The sequence below is a fragment of the Electrona antarctica genome, assembly GCF_951216825.1.
Source record: "Electrona antarctica genome assembly, chromosome: 10".
NCBI lineage: Eukaryota > Metazoa > Chordata > Actinopteri > Myctophiformes > Myctophidae > Electrona > Electrona antarctica.
Window position 1 is genome coordinate 3,646,686 of NC_136791.1, and position 20,378 is coordinate 3,667,063.

Genomic DNA, 20,378 nt, shown 5'->3' on the forward strand with positions numbered 1-20,378 from the left:
ACATGAATGCATGGCATGTATATTAACACAGCTGCAAAATACCTACCTCACATCATCAATGTACAACAAGCACAGCTTTGTGATAATTAAGTGCCATAATAATAGGCAGCCTATAGCTGGAAAAGCGCGGTTTGCACTACTATACCGACACCCTGGTGTTCTTTACACGACGCCGATTAATGCGACTGTTTCTACAGTGCAGATTCACACCACGCATTTCAAGTGGAGCTGGCGATGAAACATTATGACACCCAGGCGTTGATAGTCTCTCTAGTCTCTAACACATGGGAATAGATGTGGTCGTTTTGTGTATGCAGTAGCAGGACTATGTGCTTTAACTCACCTGGGTATTATAATCTAAAACACATGGCTGATTAAAACTGACCAGGGCCATCCAATCTTTGAACTGTACAAAAATCATAGGCCTTAAATGCTCAGCCAGACTGCGGTCACTGCAGACTGCAACGCATTTTCAGGCAGCCTCCTAGACTAGACTACAGTTCGAATATAATGACAGCAGTTGTTGTTTTAGAGGCAAAAACAAAATGAATATAGTCTTGATAGACATGGTGGGCATGTGGACAGATCTAATCATCATCAGTATGGCAGCCTGAGGACAGCAGACACCAGTCAATTTGCTTCCAGGGGTAATTTGCATTTCGGATTAACACCTTAACCAGAGATCACTATAGAGACAGTATTCTCTTGAGCAATACACAAAACAATGTATATAAACACGTTGTCTTTGCTCAAACAAATGACTTCACAACATGCAATTATGCAACAGCAATTTCCAGAACCAATGTTCCAATTATCAGCTATAATTGTCCAACCCTGAATTGCCACTTAATTCAATTCATGTCCTAATATATTTAGTGCTTGGACAATGTCTCATCACCTATTCCAAGTTTCAAACCAATACCCTTAATTGTATGTAAAGGACATTTTAACATACATGAAGCTGCTAGCTAGCTATAGATGGTAGAAGGCCTGCAGTGAGCTGGATGGTCTTGGGCAGTTGGTTTTCAACCTTTTTCCATATCAAGGCCCATTATTTGTTCAGCATTTGAGCCACGGAACCACCATTTGATGAGATTTAGCTTCTTCTTAGACCCAAAACTAAAGAATATTTTGTTATCGCTGACACACAGTTCCATGTTGTTGGCAAACGTTGATCAACATATCAATTCTTCCACATTCTCTCTAATTGCGTAGACTTCTTGTAAATTAAGTAATGCAGATGTTAGTTTAACAATAATGTAACTCCTGAGAGCGTAAATGGACTCATACAGGTCCCTTTGGTATCATTTTACACACTCAAGAGTTAAAGATCCATAAGGGCCCGGGTCCATTTGGTTACCAACTCTACTTCATTCAGCTGTGGACCACCTGGAACCCCCCCAAGGACCACTGGTTGAGAACCACTGCTCCTGGGTGATAGTCATGGAGGAGAAGCACCAGTGTGTTGGAGTGAGCCTGGCTGTCACACACATCCACGGCTCATCTTGCAGTGCCTACCACCCCCATGTGGGGAAAAAACATGCAGCTGCTACAGAGCTCTCCTTTCAGACTGCTACAAAAGACAGACCCCCTGTCCGCCCCACACCCCCTTCTCGACCCGAATGGGCCCAGCAGTGGTATCATCTGTTCGCCACATCCAAAAAAGGGAGGCCACGGGGAGGCCTCATACCCCAAAATCTGCGAAACTATTATAGATTTTCTCCCCCTTTTTCTTTCCGAAATGAAATGCAGCCCCTGTTGTCTCATGTGAACTCAGATGTGACCATCAATGTTCCATTGTGTCGGGTAGCGCCACAGTATATAGGCCCCTGCTCGGCCCCCCCTGCTCTCTTAATGCAACGCGGACCCATGTGACGAGCGCTTGGACTTGGTTTACAAAACACAGGCCAGGGAACACAACAATCATAGGCCGCGAGGTCCCACTGTGACAACACCCACTGTGATAACCCTACTATCAAAGTCTGCTAGAGCCATGAAATGTGAAACTAAGAAGCAACATAAAGGGTGAATAATATACGAGTTGACACTTCTGTTTTGCATCCACGTCTGGCGAGGGTGATCTTCTTTAGCCAAAATTGCGTTTTAACTTTGATGAACCGAATATAAACACTGGTCAGCCGTTTAATTCCCCCCCATCATTTGAATTTGTAATTGCACGTTTGGGCTAATCTCCTAATCTCCTAATTCTTTAATTTAGAAATCTTTTCAGGCTTGATGTGCCCCGAAACATGGGATGGCCGTCAACTGAAAGACAGTCAGAAATCAGTCATATTTCCAAACTACAATGCGATCTGGAAAACATAATCAAGAGCAGATACAATACATCACATTGATTTCCCAATGGAGAGCTGCACTGTTGTTCAAAAATTAATTTCCACACTCATGAATAATTTAACATTGAGCCATTACTATTTCTACTGCACTTTCCACCCTAAATTGCAACCCATGTAATATTATGCCTTACATTAAAAAAAAACTGAGATTCATTATAATCTGGAATACTTTTGACAGGCATGAAATTGTTTTTTCCGCCATTTTCTGCACAAAGCCTTTTACTTTCTCCTTCAGCCCATGGCTGTGGGGCACATAGTCCTACTGGGCCCTGTTATTGCACACTAATGTGCACTTACCCTTGTAAAGTGTACTATGGCTATCAGTGTCCAGCATTATGTGAGCCTCCCACACCCTCTCAAGTCTCAGCTGAAAGGTAACTGGCTGTACACACTCTCACTATTTTAGCAGGCTGCTCAATTTAACTTGGCCAGTTGAGACTAAATGAAGCCGAAGCCTCTTCGCCCTGCAGAGGAGACCTCTTGGAGGAACGGGGCAGCTTATTAGACCGATGGAGAAAGACATCCATCACTAAAAAACACTTTACCCAACAGCCCTCTCTCTCTCGAAAGAGAAAGAATGTGTGTGTGTGTGTGTGTGTGTGTGTGTGTGTGTGTGTGCACCATGCAATATATCTTGAATGTGACGAGGCTCAAGGCTCAACAAAAACAGGCAGTCCCAAATATAAGAACTTTTAAGATGATTTATGTAGGCTTTAAGACACACATGCTTTCCTTGTAAGGAACAATAGAATGGGGGGGCCTGCTGGTGAAATCCGATGAGTATGAAAATCTTTTTTCCAAAAAAAGGCCAGCGGACCAAAGGCCCTCATGCTCACTGCACTCACTGTGAAGGAGGCCCGGTCTGGCCCCCCACCCCCTCCCCAAATAATAACTCACCCACAACCAGTAAACGCAACATAGTAGCAGAGCCCAACATCCCGTCTGACCACATCTCAAAATGGTGTGCAGCCTCAGCGTGTTCATTAATAAGATTTATGATTTTCAGTGATGCGTTTACTCTTTGTCGGTCGTCTACAGGCAAGGGAGAGGAACCATGTCGACACGTTGTTTGTCTTCCTGTCTTCCGAGCAGTAGTCCGTTGAGTCACATTTTGTCAATAGTTGATTGGCTGTTTTAGGTGACAGAGGTGTAGTCTACTCTGTATAGGTAGTGATTGGCTGTTTTAGGTGACAGAGGTGTAGTCTACTCTGTATAGGTAGGCACTTCGAAAACATGCTGAATGTTCTGGAATGTTGATATATAGACCTATTTATGGTGAGAACGGTCCTGTCTCAGAACCCTGGAAGACCATTATTCATAGCGCCAAGCCCGGGCCTGGCTGGGTCCTCTCTTTGATAAACAGAGAGGTAGACACTTATTCTCTTTAATGAAATCTTGACATTTTGAAATATTTGGAGGAGGGAGAACTACAGAATAGACCCAATGCCAATAGCATTCCATTTTACAAAATGAGTTGAAAAGGGCTTTTAGAAAAGTGAAACAGCTTGACTAAGCACTGCATTGAAAGTTAATTTGTATAGGCATGAGGTGATGATGTCGTCCCTAAACTCTAGTACGGCCTTTTCACGTGTGTTGTTCTGTCGTGTCAGTCTTCCATTCCAGAAGTCGGTACTATAAAGGACACATGTGTGGTTTGTCCCCAGACGCTAATCTAGTACTAATGTAATACTGGACAGAGGGCCCGTGTTTAGGATGGCAGTAATGCATTATTATTAGAGAGCATCTCAGGAGTCGTAATCGAGTTACAAGCCTCTCAGTTCTCTAATCTGCAGCTTGTCATGGAGAACAACTGTTAAATGCCCCCCACCCTCCACCCCATGCACCTTTGCATGATGTTTTACAGCGTACTGTCACCGCCAGGAGGCCACACAGAGGTACATGTGAGGGCATGGAGCCATTGTGTTGTCAGAGGAAACATAACATTTTCTTTGGCAAAGGAAATTCTATTTTTACAAACAGCAGGCAGCGCTACAAGAGCAGCCTTCACTGGCATAAAATTAGGGGTGAGGTGGTGGGGGTGGGGGTCTTAGGTAAAAGGCTGGGACTGACAAGGTTTTTGCACTGATGGGGCGTCTGTCTGTCCCCCTGCCCTGCCATATGAAATTCAAATGGGGCTTCGTCGGTCATGAATATCCTTTAGCAGTGTGTGGGTGTTTCATTAAGGAGAGAGGGTGAGGGTCTTCAATGGTAATGTCTCTACCTCTTCTATAGACTTCACAATAGTCTCGTTTTAAAACCAAAGCAGATTGCATTCTTTTTATTTTCCTTTTTTTTTTAATCATAGAACCTGCTCTCTAGAAATGTCTGAACAGTGAGCTGAACAGAGGGTAGCTGGGTTCCACCCACCGCCATTGTATCATGGTCTAGATCACTGTAGCCTTTCGTATGCACAGACATTCTTTGTAGTGTCACCATAGAAAAAAAGGGTGGTCTACTGGTGGTGGGGGGGGGGGGGGGGGGGGGTTGTCAAAGGTCAAACGACACAATCGTAGCTGAACGGGTCACTGAAGGTAGAGGGGTTTTCTTCTCCACTGAAAACGATAAGCTAGTTTAGAAAACAAAGCAAATTATTTTGGCAAATAAGATGAATCAATACAATGTTTAGGAGTTAGAGAAGCTCTATTTTCCTACGGTTTCATGCTATTGAAACCATAAAAGGGTTTACTCGTGCAGAAATCTTAATTTGTGTTATATATATGTATGTGTTATACTCGATACTCGATAAAAACGTATGAAACATCAATTTACAATTTAGGCATTTAGCAGACGCTCTTTAATCAAGAGCGATTTACAGTATTCAACATCCACTGTCAAAGAGAATATAATATGATAATATCTGTTAACTGACCAACGTAGCCTGCTCTCCACTATCCTCACTCTAAACTGCACACCACCAGCATTAAATATGTCTACCTCTCCATTGTTTTCCAGAGTGCCATCTCAGCTGTGAGGACAGGAGTAAGGGGAGACACAGCAGCATGAGCCAGGCCATAGATGAGTGAAGGAGGCTGGGCCGCAAAGGATACGCTGCCCTGCCCTTTTTGGTTCTTTGGAGGGAAAGGACATTGGTGGTTACTTGCTCCAGACATTGGTTACTTGCAACCAGAGCTGTGGATTAATGTGTACACCGAGTCAACCGGAGAGGAGAGGATTCTGCGCTACCTGCAGACCTGGAGTAGAGCAGTGATTGAACAAGCCTGGATTGAGCCTGTGGAACAGTGGCTCAGTCCAGCTTTAAAGCTACTCATGAGCGCTGGGCCTGAACACAGAAAGGAGCCTTTGCCGGAACTAAGCACTTCTTGCACGGGAGCCTCTATGACACACAAAAACATCTAATTTGGGGTTTTACGGCCGAAGACGGAAAGACCTGCTCACTTCTTGTCAGGATCTTTTTTTTTAATATTCCCTGAGATTGCACGCTTTGTCGACGAGAGGAGATGCTTTATCTGTGGGCTTATCTGCCATGGTAAAGGCTTTGAAGGCATGAGAGCCTGACTACACAGGGGAGGTCACCGTCCAAATAAGGATCGGCTCAGCAAACAAGTGGGTCAGGATATCACCAGAAGCCCCCCCCCCCACACCGACAAACTTTTCTCCTCTGAGAGGATAAGATCAAATTCAAGAGTAAATCTTGATTGGATTTCTGGTGGCTGCTGAGGATTTAACACATCTTATAAATCAGGTATGACACATATGGATGGCAATGTCTCTTTCTGCCTCACTGACCACACCGCGGTTTCTAATGAGACGTGCAAGTAAGAGGAGGTCATGACAGGAATGCATAATTAAAGCAATAAATCAGTATTAGCCTAATTAAAAGGGAACTACACTTCAGTGGTCAGGAAAAAAAGAAAAAGGAGGAAAAAAAAGAGACAGACATCTAGTTTGCAGCCAGCTGCGTTGGCAAATACTCTGTGTTATTAATTATATTAGTAATCTCAAGAGACATATTTCTAAATGTAAGATTTGGATTATATAGGGATATACTGTTCCCCCCTGTCCCCCTGTCCCCATCGCTCATCCACCCAATATCTACAGTGAATATCAATCAGGTAGAGCTGTGCCGAGATACATGGCAATAACCGTGGTTATGTTTTAACCGTTGCAAATAACTGTGATCCTATTATTACGTACTAAATGTGTTGAATCCCTCAGAGGCATGGTTTCTGTCCAAGATGTTAATTTGTTAAAGAATGTAATCTCTTCCGTAAAGAGAGACTTTTTCTTCCCTGCCGAGTAAAAGGCCAGATAAACTTGAGAATATGAATAGGGAAATAGATAGGCGATCATCTAAAAAGCACTCAAGAGCGTGCCGGTTCCACAACTGTTCACCAACAAGGCCTGACTTTGTTCACTTTGATATTCCGTGACAATGAAAAGGAAGAGTTGAGATACAGAAATGTGTAAAACAACTAGGGAATGCGATTAGATTTCAAAATCCTAGGCCAAAAAGCCCCAAGCACAGGGTTTCCATTTCACACAGCTCAGACATTTAAGGGATTCTTATCAACAAGACGGAAATGAAAAAAGTTGTTCAACTTGGAAACACAAGTTATCCAAATTTCTATCTTCTTTACTTAACTGATGCCAAGACGGTTTGATAATTTCAGCTTACAATTTATTTTGAATCAATGCCAATCCTAATAATCAATTCATATCTCATTTTATTGTAGGAACACAAGTTGATTCTTTCAGCGGTTATTTAATCTAGAAAGTGCTGCGGGCAGCGTTTTCAAACAAACACCAATTATGAGAACAGGAATTTGGCTCTCCTTTAAATGCCTTGTGCATTAAATGTACCCTTGTGTCTCCTCCCCAGGGGCCCCTGAGTGATTAGCCTGCCAGACAACACGGATTCAAGATGGTGCGTCAGAGCAAGGCCTTTATCCTCTTCCTCATCAGGGTCGGGCTGCTGCTGGGCCTAGCGAACCCCCTGGTGACCTCGGCCTCGTGTCCCTCGGCGTGCCGCTGCGATAGGACCTTCATCTACTGCAACGACCGCGGCCTGACCTCCATCCCTACCGGTATGCCCCTGAACGCTACCGTGCTCTTCCTGCAAAACAACCGCATCAGGAGCTCGGGCATCCCGACAGAGCTGCGCAGGCTCTCCAACGTGGAGAAGATCTACCTGTACGGCAACAACCTGGACGAGTTCCCCACCAACCTTCCCCTGGGGGTCAAAGAGCTCCACCTGCAGGAGAACAACATTCGGATGATCACCCATGCTTCTTTAGGACAGATTCCTTACATTGAGGAACTGCACCTGGACGACAACTCCGTGTCGGCGGTCAGCATAGAGGAGGGGGCTTTCAGGGATTGCAACCACCTCCGGCTACTTTTCCTCTCCAGAAACCACCTGAGTACTATCCCGTCGGGCCTGCCCATGACCATCGAGGAGCTGCGCTTCGACGACAACCGCATCTCCTCCATTTCGGAGCAGTCGCTGCAGGATCTCATCAACCTCAAGCGACTGGTCCTGGACGGCAACCTGCTCAACAACCGGGGGATCGGGGAGATGGCCTTCATCAACCTCATCAACCTGACCGAGCTCTCGCTGGTGAGAAACTCCCTGACGTCGCCGCCGGCCAACCTGCCGGGCACCAGCCTGGAGAAGCTGCAGCTGCAGGATAATCACATTAATCGTGTTCCGCCTGGGGCTTTTGCCTTCCTCAGGCAGCTCTATCGCCTGGACCTGTCGGGGAACAACCTGAGCAGCCTCCCGCAGGGCGTGTTTGAAGATCTGGACAATCTCACACAGCTCCTGTTACGCAACAACCCCTGGCAGTGCACTTGCCGGATGAAGTGGGTGCGTGACTGGCTGCGGTCGCTGCCCGGCAAGGTGAACGTACGGGGCTTCATGTGCCAGGGCCCCGACAAGGTCAAAGGAATGGCCATTAAGGACCTCTCCACGGACATGTTTGACTGCACAGAGTCAGACCTGGGCGCCACGTACGAGACGAGCACGGTCTCCAACACTTTGCCCCCCTCTCAGCCCCAGTGGCCCTCGTTTGTAACTAAAAGACCCGTGGTGAAGGGGCCCGACATAGGTAGAAACTACCACAGCACGACCACAGTGTCGGGCCGAAAGATCATCACCATCAGCGTGAAGTCCAGCGGCACGGACACGGTCCACATATCCTGGAGGGTGTCGCAGCCCATGACCGCCCTGCGCCTCAGCTGGCTGAAGCTGGGCCACAGCCCGGCGTTCGGATCCATCACCGAGACCATCGTGCAGGGCGAGAGGACGGAGTACCTGCTCACCGCGCTGGAGCCCGAGTCTTCCTATCGGATATGCATGGTTCCCATGGAGACCAGCAACATTTACCTGTCTGACGAGTCGCCCGTGTGCATACAGACCGAGACGAGCTCGCTCAAGTCGTACAACCCCACGACGACGCTGAACCGGGAGCAGGAGAAGGAGCCGTACAAAAACCCCAGTCTGCCTTTGGCCGCCATCATCGGAGGGGCCGTGGCACTTTTGGCAATAATCATGCTGGCACTGGTGTGCTGGTACGTCCACAGGAACGGATCGCTCTTTTCCAGGAACTGCACGTACAACAAGGGCCGCCGGAGGAAGGACGACTACGCGGAGGCGGGCACCAAGAAGGACACGTCCATCCTGGAGATACGGGAGACCTCTTTTCAAATGATACCCATAAACCACCTCCCCGTGTCCAAAGAGGAGTTTATGATACACACAATTTTCCCACCTAATGGCCTGGGCTTGTACAAGAGCCCGCACAGTGAGAACAGTATTAACAACAGGAGCTACAGAGACAGTGGAATACCAGATTCAGACCATTCCCACTCATGATACGGCGTGTCGGACATTCATGTGATTGAGTGCGTGACGTGAAACACAAACAAAGTGGCAAGACTTTTACAAAACACTGGATCTATAAAAAGACTAAGGAAGCAATGTTCTGTACATTTGCCATATAATTTATATTTAAGGACATTTTATGAAGAGGAAGATCGTTTCCGATTGCAGGCCATCGCTGAGCCATCAGTGGGTGTTGTAACTAACTGCAATTCTATATTTTAGGGATTTGTAGTAATTTGTACTGTATTTCCTTTGCTTAAGGTTACCGACCAACTAAAAGAAACTCTGTGTTCTACTGAGATATGATGACTTGTCAACTGTGAAAGTGGGTTTTCATTGCTGTGTTGAACAATCAGAATTTAGAGAACCTTGTAGTATAATAAGCACACAGGTCATTCTTTAACTTTGTGGCTGTCTGGACAAAAACGAAAAAGGCAAAAAAAAAGAAGAAAACAAAACACACATGACGTCGTAAACGAATTAAGGCACAGCTCAACCGAAAGCGGCAAAGCAGGCGAGTTTGCCCCGTTTAAGGACGAGTAGACAAACAGCTGCATCCATGTCATATAGAGACCGAGACGCCTGCTCTCATGGTATTTACTTGGCGTGGACATAGAAACGAGTAGAGGTGAAGTGCCACGCTTTAGTTCTCTGCTTTGTTTTCCGTGTGTGAATTCTTTGTTTCGTGTTTTGCCGAGAAGCAAAAGGCACAGCAGCAGCACAGCAACCCAAGTAGGGCTCCTGTGTTCTCTGACAGGCTTGTATGGCCACAGCACAGGGCACACAAAAAGCACAGCGACCTTTAGGGGCTCTCTGCTCCCAACAGATGTGAGGGTGGAGGAGAGGAGAGGCAGGCTGACACAGAGGATGTGAGGGTGGAGGAGAGGAGAGGAGAGGCAGGCTGACACAGAGGATGTGAGGGTGGAGGAGAGGAGAGGAGAGGCAGGCTGACACAGAGGATCAGATGTGAGGGTGGAGGAGAGGAGAGGCAGGCAGGCTGACACAGAGGATCCCCCCAATTATCTATTTGTACAAGCCAACAAAGGCCAAAGTACAATGGTGACATTCTTCAGTACCGTGTACCATACGTTATTCTAGACGCCAGGCCAAAAGAAAAAAAACAGACGTGTTGGCTTCCATTAGTATTCCACAGTGTCAGCAAGTCCTTGTTTATGAGTATTATTTTCTTATTATTTTCCAATTGAACACAATTTTATGTTGCCACAACTTAAAGTTATTTGTTCTTTACAATTGAAAACCAAAGTGCATTGTATGCCCTTTGGCCAGTCTTGTATGTGCCTTGATGATCCAATGCTTATTGTATTTAGCTTTTTAAGAAACCAGTGACTTTTTTTCATACACACTTGAATATGAAAAATATTGGTCATATTGCAGAATAAAAGTGGATAAAATAACGGGTTCCTCTCTCTTATCTCACATATCACAAGACTTTCAGTTTCAGACAGTACTAGCAATGTGCAACTTCTAAAAGCTTTTATGTAATTGCTCAGTTATCTTTATCTATTCAGGAGACTCTCCTGCTTTGTGCAAATGTGAACAGGTCTCGGGTGAAAAGACCTATTTACTCTTTCATATAAAACATATACTCCATCGTAAGCGCACGCGCGCGCGCGCGCACACGCACACACACACACACACACACACACACACACACACACACACACACACACTTGAATCATTTATTTATGTCCACATAAGAGATACAATACAAGGACACAAATATTTACAAGGTGCTGCACAGAGTGCAATCAGCAAATCCCGGACAAATACCCAGACACCCTTCAGGGGTACAAGTAACAGCTACCGATAGTGGAAGAGATTGCACAGAATTCCGCGAGCCGTTTGGGTTTTTTTTTTTTTGCATCCCAAGTTGTTGGAAGCCTCTTACAACCAAACTGTGTACGTGTCCTAGGCTGCCGAAGATAAACACACACACACACACACACACACACACACTCAGAGATAACATGCACGTCCTAGCACAATTTCCCCTTCTTTTCAAGGATGTGAGCTCTGAACTAGCTAGCTCACAGGCATAAACAAACGCCCTTGCGCAGATACAGTGAACTCCTTAACAGTAACTCTCATATTGTTCTCGAAAACCCAGTGTTCCACTCCACGGGCAGTCTGCGGAGCAACATCTGCTTCGGGCTGCTGTTGTTCTTTCGTGCGGTGAAGCCATGTGTGACTTATCCGATTGGCCAGAGACAAAAAATATATATCACAGTAGAAGTGGAATGAGGTCTGTAGAGAGATTGGACTCTGGGGTTTGATGAGCCTCGCAGGCAACCGAGACTACAGAAAACTAATGACGAGGAGCCACCATATGGAGAGAGGGTACACGGAGACCCTGCTGGGGATGCCAGTCACTGCAGAGGACAATATATATATACTTGGCTCCGGGCTCCAGGCAGGCTTAATAATGTGGTTGCAGCTCATTCAAGCAGGAACCCGCAGATATAAGGTGTGCACGCAAATATACACTCAAATGGTACTATAGCCAACTCAACCTTTTCATTAACCCATTTTGGACTGAGGTCGATTAAAAAAAAGGCTTCTAAATCCTAACATTTTCCTGAAAAACCCATGTTTCTTATATGTCAGTGGTGCTCAACCTTTTTCATGTCAAGGACCCCCAGAATTATCTCTAGTGGGCCACGGACCCCCATCTCAAAATATGTAGTTCCAGGGACCCCCCCAGAAGCAAATATTTTAGTTAAAAATGTTCGCTCTGAAATATATATTCAATGATTTGCGCCACATTTTAACGATTTTTCAAAATAGCAGACCTACAAGCTCTCGGTGGCTCGCTATGAGCTTGTAGATCTGCTATTTTTCAATAGCTAAAGCATAACATAATGCTAACACCAAAAGGGGTTCCCGCCCAACATGGGTTAATAGACATGGATGGGATATCACGCAGGGTGACTTGCTGTTGATACATTCAAGGTCACGCTACCCAAGAAGACAGTTGACATCCATCATACTGGAACAAATGCACATAAGGACCCGACACAAAATCATATCGCTCACACACACACACACACACACACGTCACACGCACACACACGGCACACACACACACACACACACGCGCCTTTAACACAGTGAAAGCTTTAATTACAGTATAGGGGAGCCGCTAAACGCTGCAGGAGTGATCCAAACCTTAAATATAGACTAAACGCTGCCCTATGCCCTTAGTATACCAAATCAGCTTGGAATTAAAGTCAACCTGTTTCTTCCGCTTTTAGAACGGTCTCTCCGCCTCAGTGACGTTTCAAACAAACACGTGTGTGATTTCTTTATTATGTTCTATATTTTTGCCGCCTGGGCTTTGGTCAGATCTTTGTGCGAGTTTAACCCATTCTGAACGGAAACCCCTTTTGGTGTTATAAAAGCATTGTGTTATACTTAAGCTATTGAAAAATAGCAGATCTACAAAGCACCGAGTGCCACGCTATATGAGATGGGGGTCCACGGCCAAATACATATATTTTTGGGGTGTCCTCGACATGAAAATGTTTGAGAACATGACATGGGGGTTTTTCAGAAAATTGTCAGGATTTAGAAGACATATTTTTAAATTTCGACATCAGACCTAAATGGGTTAAATACAGAGAAAAAGAAAGCCATGAAAATAAATAATAATAATAAATGAGAAAGCCTTGGCATCAGGTTCACACTCACTTTACTCTAACTCTTTGCAGCTCGGAGGCTCTACAGTGACTCATTAATAGCTGACAATCACAATGTTCACATGGCGGTCTGTCTTGTATGGACCCGAAAACACAATGACACAAGTGAAATAAATGCAGCAAAATCCAGCAATGTTCCATCATTATTTGAAATCAAATCGCTCATAAAAAAGGTTCAAGATCACTCTAACTCTAATAAGCCTGAATGAAAATCTGTTTGCATTTATCTCGGCTGCTTTCTTTGCATCGCGCCTCCTTTGACAGGCTGATGAATATGCTACCTTTTTTTAACCGTGTCTTTAGCGCCCAGTTTTTTGTTTGTTTTTTGACAGCAAATCTTGATTTTAGTTTTAGTCATAGTCTCTTGAATAGTTTTCATTTAGATGTAGTCACATTTTAGCCGCCTGGAATGTCTTAGTGTTAGTCTAGTTTTAGTCGACTAAATCACAAGATTTTAGTTGAGCTTGTAGATCGGCTATTTTCAGCTATTTTCAGCTATTTTCAGTGTAAAATGACTTATTACAGCATCTCTTGTCCACTATTGACTTCCTAACATTTTAGTCTAGTTTTTATTTGTTGACAAAATTGTCAATATATTTAATCTTAGTTTTAGTCATCATAGCTTAGTTTTCATTTAGTTTCCATGTAGTTTTCGTCAGTGGAAAAAGGTAGTCGACGTCATAGTATTAGTCGACCAAATCAACACCACATGACCTACTGATTAGCGAGAAGCCTTTCCAATCACTTTGCTCTAAAATACCCCACAAAACAATTCCAGTGGACCAATGACATCACTGCCATTTCATTAGCAAACACGGCAACCTTTTAAAAGCTACCTTCTGCTTACCATTATACGTGTTATTGATGATCCCTCTGTTTTAAATCAATTACGTCCAACGGTCTCAAAATGACTGAAGTATTCTGGCCATTTGAAAGCTCTGAGAAGAAGCAGACCCCACTGAGATAATTCACCTGCGTGATGAATTGCAACTTAGCCTAATGTGCCTGAATTGAACGTGCTATTGTTATAGTGAACTGAATCGCATTCCTCTTTTAGACAAATGAGAAACTCTTAACTAAGCGTCATACATTAAGCAGAGCAGCCTTTTGTCGCAATCTGGGTAACTAAAGCACCAGACAAAAATTGATGAACCCAGACTCCTGGCGACCCCGTATGACCTTACCGATCTCTGTCGACCCCGAACTCATCTCTCCCCTTTTAGACAATGACGTTAATCACTCACATTCGATCACCGAGGTCACTAAAGTCATCACAACACAGGATGCCACATGCATTTTTCTCCGGTGTGTCAATCGCACCCTAATCATGTTTTTTCTTTAAATATTATATATATAGCCAAGTGAGTAACACTAATGACAGCAGCTGCTGTGTCTCCCCAGTCTGCCGTTAAACCAATTGTAATGTGTTGGTCACATTTGCATTCCTAAAGATACCAGTATCAAAGCTCTCCCAGCATGGTGTCGCCATGGCCAGTAGTGACTAAATTTGACTGAGGGACTGCCATTGGATTTTTTTGAATTTTCGTTTCTTCATGTCATATGAAAGCAGGGAATCATAGCTTCAAATTGACATATTGGTTGTTCAGTTTGGCCCACCAGTTTTGGAGATATGGCATATAGAGTAATGTCTTGCAGAAAACAGCGAGTTGAGAAAACAGGCTTGAAAGGTTCACTTCTGTGGTCTCTAACATTACACCTAGCTACATGTTTAAGCATTTATTTCATATTTACATGTCGATTTCAGCTCTGACACTTATTTCAGACATACTCTAGTATGTGAAGAGTCTGCCTGTGCTAAAAACTCATTTAAAAAAAAAAAAAAAATTTATTCTCCTCTGGTGAAAAGCTGGAATTTGCGCGATGGCAGTCTCTCAGTCAAGTCTGGTCAGCTACTGTAGCTGACCAGACCAGGGTCTCTTCTCCATGGCCATTAGCTGACCAGACCAGGGTCTCTTCTCCATGGCCATTAGCTGACCAGACCAGGGTCTCTTCTCCATCGGCACCATTAGTGTTGATCGAAAAAAGAAAAAAAGGCAAAAACCCATGTGGCCCTATGACTGATTAGGGGTCAATAAGGTCAGGTCAGTAGCAGTTCAAGGATCCTTCCGAGGTAAAAAATGAGTTTCCCTATAGAGGTCAATGTGGGCCCTTCTGGTCAACGGGGGCTTTGATGGCTAAACCTACTCCGCAGTGCAAAGAAAGGGACTTATACATACCGGGGGGGGGGGGCTTTCTTTTGCATGCTTTTAATTAATCTGCCCAGATATAGTTTCTTCAAACTGTTGTTTGCGCTATACGTTCACGCGAGCCGATTCTTCTACAACTAAAGGCATCGACCTCTAATGAATGAGGCATCAACCACATGAATAGTTTCGATTGATTTTGGATTGCTTCTTCACGCCCCAGGTGTGTATCGTGCTCAGGGTCAACGTCCCAACAATAGCCACTTGAGCCCGATTTTATATGTTCAACAATGTTTGAAAGTAGCACGAATAGCAGATCTACAAGTTCACAGTGCGTCGCTTTGTTCCTTCTTCTTTGGGACGTTTTTCTTTTTTTTAATTTTTGTAATGTTCAACTATAATGACATGCCCGAAATAGGGACACCAGGTTGAAAGTGGTTAACCCATTTTGACCTGGGAACGATTCTACAAAAGATATGAGTTAAAAACGTTTGCTCTGAAAGAATATATATTCAAAGATTTGCGCCACATTTTCACGATTTTTCAAAAATAGCAGACCTACAAGCTCATAGCGCGGCACCGAGTGCCGCACTATGAGCTTGTAGATCTGCTATTTTTCAATAGCTAAAGCATAACATAATGCTAACACCAAAAGGGGTTCCCGCCCAAAATGAGTTAAGGGGCATTTCCACGGTACATTCCTATCAGGGACATTATGAAATGGTGCAAAACACAAGGAATGAAAGGTTATAATGTGCAGCTAATGGCTTAAATGTCTTCTGGACCATAAAAAGGCTTACAGCATTAGGCACAGCCTGTGAGCTGATACCGAGAGGGTGCGTTTGACTTTTTTGTTCTTTAAAAACCAGTGAAATGGTTTATCAATTCATTATTCATGCCAGGCTAGTGTGGGCTTTGGAAAAAAAGAAGATAAGGAAACGTGTATGGCTGTATTACGGAATTAGAATTACTAATGTTCAGTCAAAGTTAAAAACCCCACAGAGAACTTAACTAATGTACTAAGACTGTACTCCGATCAACTGGGAAAAGCTGTAGCTATTTCTTACAGGGAATTAGAATAAAAAGGTACTTTGTTACGACAAGGTATTAAAAAAAAGACAGCATCTGCAAATACTCTGTGCTCATATACTGTAAATTTAGACACATTGTGCTAAAAAACACATCTAATTCAGATATGTGAAAATTCTATTTAGGAGTTGCTTGTTTTTTCCTACCGACTATAAACATCTTGCACATCAAACAGGCCTCTTATTTAACAGCTTCTTAAATGCTGAGTCGTGCTGAGGTCCCAGAGCCAAACCCACGCTCTGGGCCTCCCATAATGCTCTCTGCTCTGGGCCTCCCATAATGCCTGGCAATCTTGCCAAAGTTTAAATGTTTGCATGCATGTGTGTGTTTGTAAATAATATGGCAGAGAGAGAAAGAGAGAGAGCGAGAGAGAGAGACACTAAAAGAAAGACATGCTGTGTACTGGGGCTAATGCAATATAATACTCTACTGGATATGATGTGATTCACTCAACCACACCTCCCCAACCCCTCAGTCTAAATTAGTTTGTGGTTTTGATGTTTTTAAATAATCAAAACGTGCTTGTGGGTGTAGACATCTGATCTGATGTACTGTGTGTGTGCGTGCGTGCGTGCGTGCGTGCGTGCGTGCGTGCACCTACTAGTACTATCTGTGTACGTACTTCATAAACAACAAAAAGGCATAAATAAAATGGTGACAATGACAGTCAGTGGTTCAAGTAGAAAGAGCGGTGCGTTAATTCCCATACATTCTTAAAGCGGGGAAGCCACAGAGTCACTAATCAGCTCGTTATTTGACAATCAAAGCCTCATGGCGTTCCCACAGTCAAACGCCTGCGTGTGTGGGAACGGCCATTTGCGTGCAAACGCGCGTAAGACGAAGAGACACAGACCAATACAGCCGCAGAGAGAGAGAGAGAGAGAGAGAGAGAGAGAGAGAGATGGAGCACATGGTTGCCATTCCGACGGCAGCAGTCGCCGCGCCCATCGGCGCGCACGCGAGCAGAATATAACCTGCTTCCTTTCTCTGAATTCGTCCCCCAGCGTGTCCTGTGACTCCGTGTGTGTCCCTCCTCGCTCCGCCAGCGAGTCACATTCACAGCCTGTTGGTGCTGTAAACCAGGGGAGGTGAACGTGCCGCGTCCGGTGGGAGAGACGCGTCAAGAGTGACTGATGTGTGCCCGTGCGGGGGTGTTGTCCCTTCCCCTCCGTCTCTGACCAGCACCCCCCCCCCCCCACCCCCCCATCCTCCAGGCCAGGACCCTCCCTCCATCTCTTCACATTACTCAGTGACCTGAAACCAGAAGGGCCCCCGAAAACTCAACCAGCTCCTCCGTCTTCTTAATGAATCCAATTTTTTGCCTCAAAGCACACAGCGATCACGTGCGTCCGTCCGCGCTCCAAATTACCTGACATTAATACAAATTAACAAGAGCCACCGCCGGCAAGACGGTGCCCTAACCCAGCAACGGTTCCGCGATGACAACGCGCCTGTATCGCTGACGGACACTTGCGCGCCCCGGCGCCCGCGCCCGCCCAAAGCAGAGTCAATAACCTCGTTTAAAATGGGCTACAACAACAGGACAAGCAGAGGGCCCGCTTGTGCCATTACACCATGCATTATACACAATATGTTATTGAAAATCCCTATATAATTGACTCTCTTCAATGGCTCCCATTAATTCCCGTCTCCCATTAAGTGGTTTAAATGATCTCGTAAGAGGCCATACATCTCCTGATGCCCTTTATGAGATCAACACCACGTCCCCCCCCCCACAGAACTTAATCGACCCTAAGCCCCATTTGTCCAAGAAGTCTGATGCGGGGAATAATTATTTAATTCCTAAAGGTCCTGAACATACCAGCGCGTCCATTACCCCCAGCAGTTCTGCAGGGTCTCTGGAGTGGGAGGTATAAGGAGTGCCTCTTCGATCCATTCTCCACTTTCATTTGTGTTAAGCCAGCTTTAAATGTCAGTACAGTATTTGCATGCCAATGTGGCTCAGGCCTGCAGCTCATTATTTTCAGATGTTGACAGCCTAATCGCATGCAAGTGCAGCCGGTGCATGAGGCCCACTTTGCTAACCTAATGCTCGGCACGGCCACGCCATACTGAGCAGCACAGCCTCAAGGTCAGCTCTCTGCTCGGCACGGCCACGCCATACTGAGCAGCACAGCCTCAAGGTCAGCTCTCTGCCGCGGCCGTCCGTCTGCGGCTCCTCCCATTCATTCCACAGTCACATCCTCCGTGTACAGAAGTACAAATGGAACTCGTCTGTCTTGGAATGAATAGCGTGGATTTGTTACACTGCCTGAGGTCACAGGAGAAAATAACACTTACACTTACAAGAAAACACTGGTTTACGAAACGTAAAGCGTGGGTTCTATCAATAGACGTGAAATATGCACGAACTGCACGTCTTTCACACCGACTCTCTGGCGGACTGGAACTCCGAAACAGGAACAGAGGAAATGTACAACATTTATAACATACGTTTTGACACCCCTCTGGTGTCAAGTATATAAAGACTGAACGGGAGAGGAAAACTCTCTGGCTTTTACAGCTCAAAGACGTTGAGCCCTTTGACAGTATAATCTACAGGCAAGACCTGGTTCTACCTCTCCATGCAGGGAGGACCAACATGGTTCCTCATGCACCCAGACAGAAGCACCTCCACAGTCCACTCCTCAGCTGGAGCCAACATGCAGGGTCTAGCCCAGTGGTCCCCAAACCTTTTTTATTTTCTTCTTTTAAAAACGTTTAGGCCTGACCTAAAAAATAAAAAATAAAATCTAAATCCTCCAATTTTCTGAAATAAATATTTTCACGATTTTTCAAAAATAGCAGACCTACAAGCTCGTAGCGCGCCACTCGGTGGCGCGCTATGAGCTTGTAGATCTGCTATTTTTCAATAGCTAAATTATAACATAATGTTTAAAACACCAAAAGGGGTTCCCGCCCAAAATGGGTAAAAAAAAAAAAAAAGTATATCCCACGATTTTGTAACCCATGTTTTCACCCAGTGTCAATTATCTAATAATGTAATCCTGGGGCTCCTACACTCCCTCTGCCAACCTGGGGAGAGCAACGAACGGACTGACCTCATGCTTCTCACAATGCATGAGGAGTCCAAGCCGCTTCTTTTCACCTGACAGGGGGGGGAGTTTCCCCGGTTGGACGTAGAGCGTGGAAGGAACACGTTATTCCAAACAGTTCCTTTCCCCTCCATCAGGCGCCCCGGCTGGCCAAGGGGAGGCAGTTTAGAGGTGGCGCAAAAGAGACATTTTATGTTTCCCCGGGACCCAAACTAGTGAAAATAGCAGATCTACAAGCTCACCGCGCGCTGCTTAGTGCCACATTGTGAGCTTGTAAATCAGCTATTTTCACTACTACTGTACTTAAACATTTGTTTTCTAATTTATAGAATTTCTTAGATTTTTCTTTGATTCCTATTTTATAAAAAATAAAAAAATATTGAATTTGTTTTTAATTCATGAAAAGGTTTATCTTTTTTGGGGGGGGAATGTTCTTTTCAGGGCGGCTGTGGCTCAGGAGGTAGAGCAGGTCGTCCAATGATCCATGGGTCAGCGGTTCGAATCCCGGCTCCTCCTGTCTACATGTCGAAGTGTCCTTGGGCAAGACACTGAACCCCAAATTGCTCCCGATGTGCTGGTTTGTACCTTGCATGGCTTCCGCTGCAATCGGTGTATGAATGTGTGTATGAATGGGTGAATGTAATGCACAATCTATGTAAAGCACCTTGGATAAAGGCGCTATATAAATGCACCATTTACCATTTTCTTTTTGTTTGGAAATAATAATAATAATTAAAAACAAAATGTTGGAAACAAAAAATAGAGGGACCCATAAAAAGGTGTCCGCGACCCACAAATGGGTCCCGGCCCGCTGTTTGGAAACCGGTGGTTTGATGCCCAAGGGTATCATGGTTCTAGGACATCTCAGGGAGGCGCACAATTCAGCCATATCAGCACCTTTAAAGGGTTGTAAAATACAAGCTGTCGCCATTTATTGGGCCGCCGGAGGGAGAGTCCAGACACCTCAAGGCCTTTAATTACTGCCCTGCCCATAAGACACCAGGCGTGTCACACGGAAGATCGCCGTAACTCAGCGAAAGTGACAGTCGACAGCATCGCCTGAAAGACAAGATCATCTAGGCCTATATACGAACAGAACACGCATGTTTCCACGC

At 45.0% G+C, this 20,378-nt stretch overlaps 2 protein-coding genes across 3 annotated transcripts in view; one reads left to right on the top strand and one right to left on the bottom strand.

Moving 5' to 3' along the window:
* The window catches only part of LOC306931502 (ADP-ribose glycohydrolase MACROD2-like), a gene marked incomplete at its 3' end in the record, with an annotated part of 342,789 nt that overhangs the window by 192,147 nt on the left and 130,264 nt on the right, over window positions 1-20,378 (bottom strand). The window lies entirely within an intron of this gene.
* On the top strand, window positions 5,943-10,607 carry flrt3 (fibronectin leucine rich transmembrane 3). Of its 2 annotated transcripts, XR_013791006.1 has the most exons (3): window positions 5,943-6,057; window positions 7,195-10,026; window positions 10,170-10,607. XR_013791006.1 is itself a non-coding variant. In XM_079512674.1 (2 exons), the coding sequence occupies exon 2, from the start codon at window positions 7,237-7,239 to the stop codon at window positions 9,187-9,189; it is 1,953 nt and encodes a 650-aa protein (XP_079368800.1). In that variant the 5' UTR covers window positions 5,943-6,057; window positions 7,195-7,236; the 3' UTR covers window positions 9,190-10,055. The 2 variants fall into 2 exon arrangements, 1 of the variants encoding a protein (XP_079368800.1); XM_079512674.1 differs by lacking the exon at window positions 10,170-10,607 and having other exon boundaries at window positions 7,195-10,055.

Coding starts and splice junctions, on each gene's coding strand:
- flrt3 (XM_079512674.1), top strand. CDS start 7,237: ATGGTGCGTCAGAGCAAGGCCTTTATCCTCTTCCTCATCAGGGTCGGG.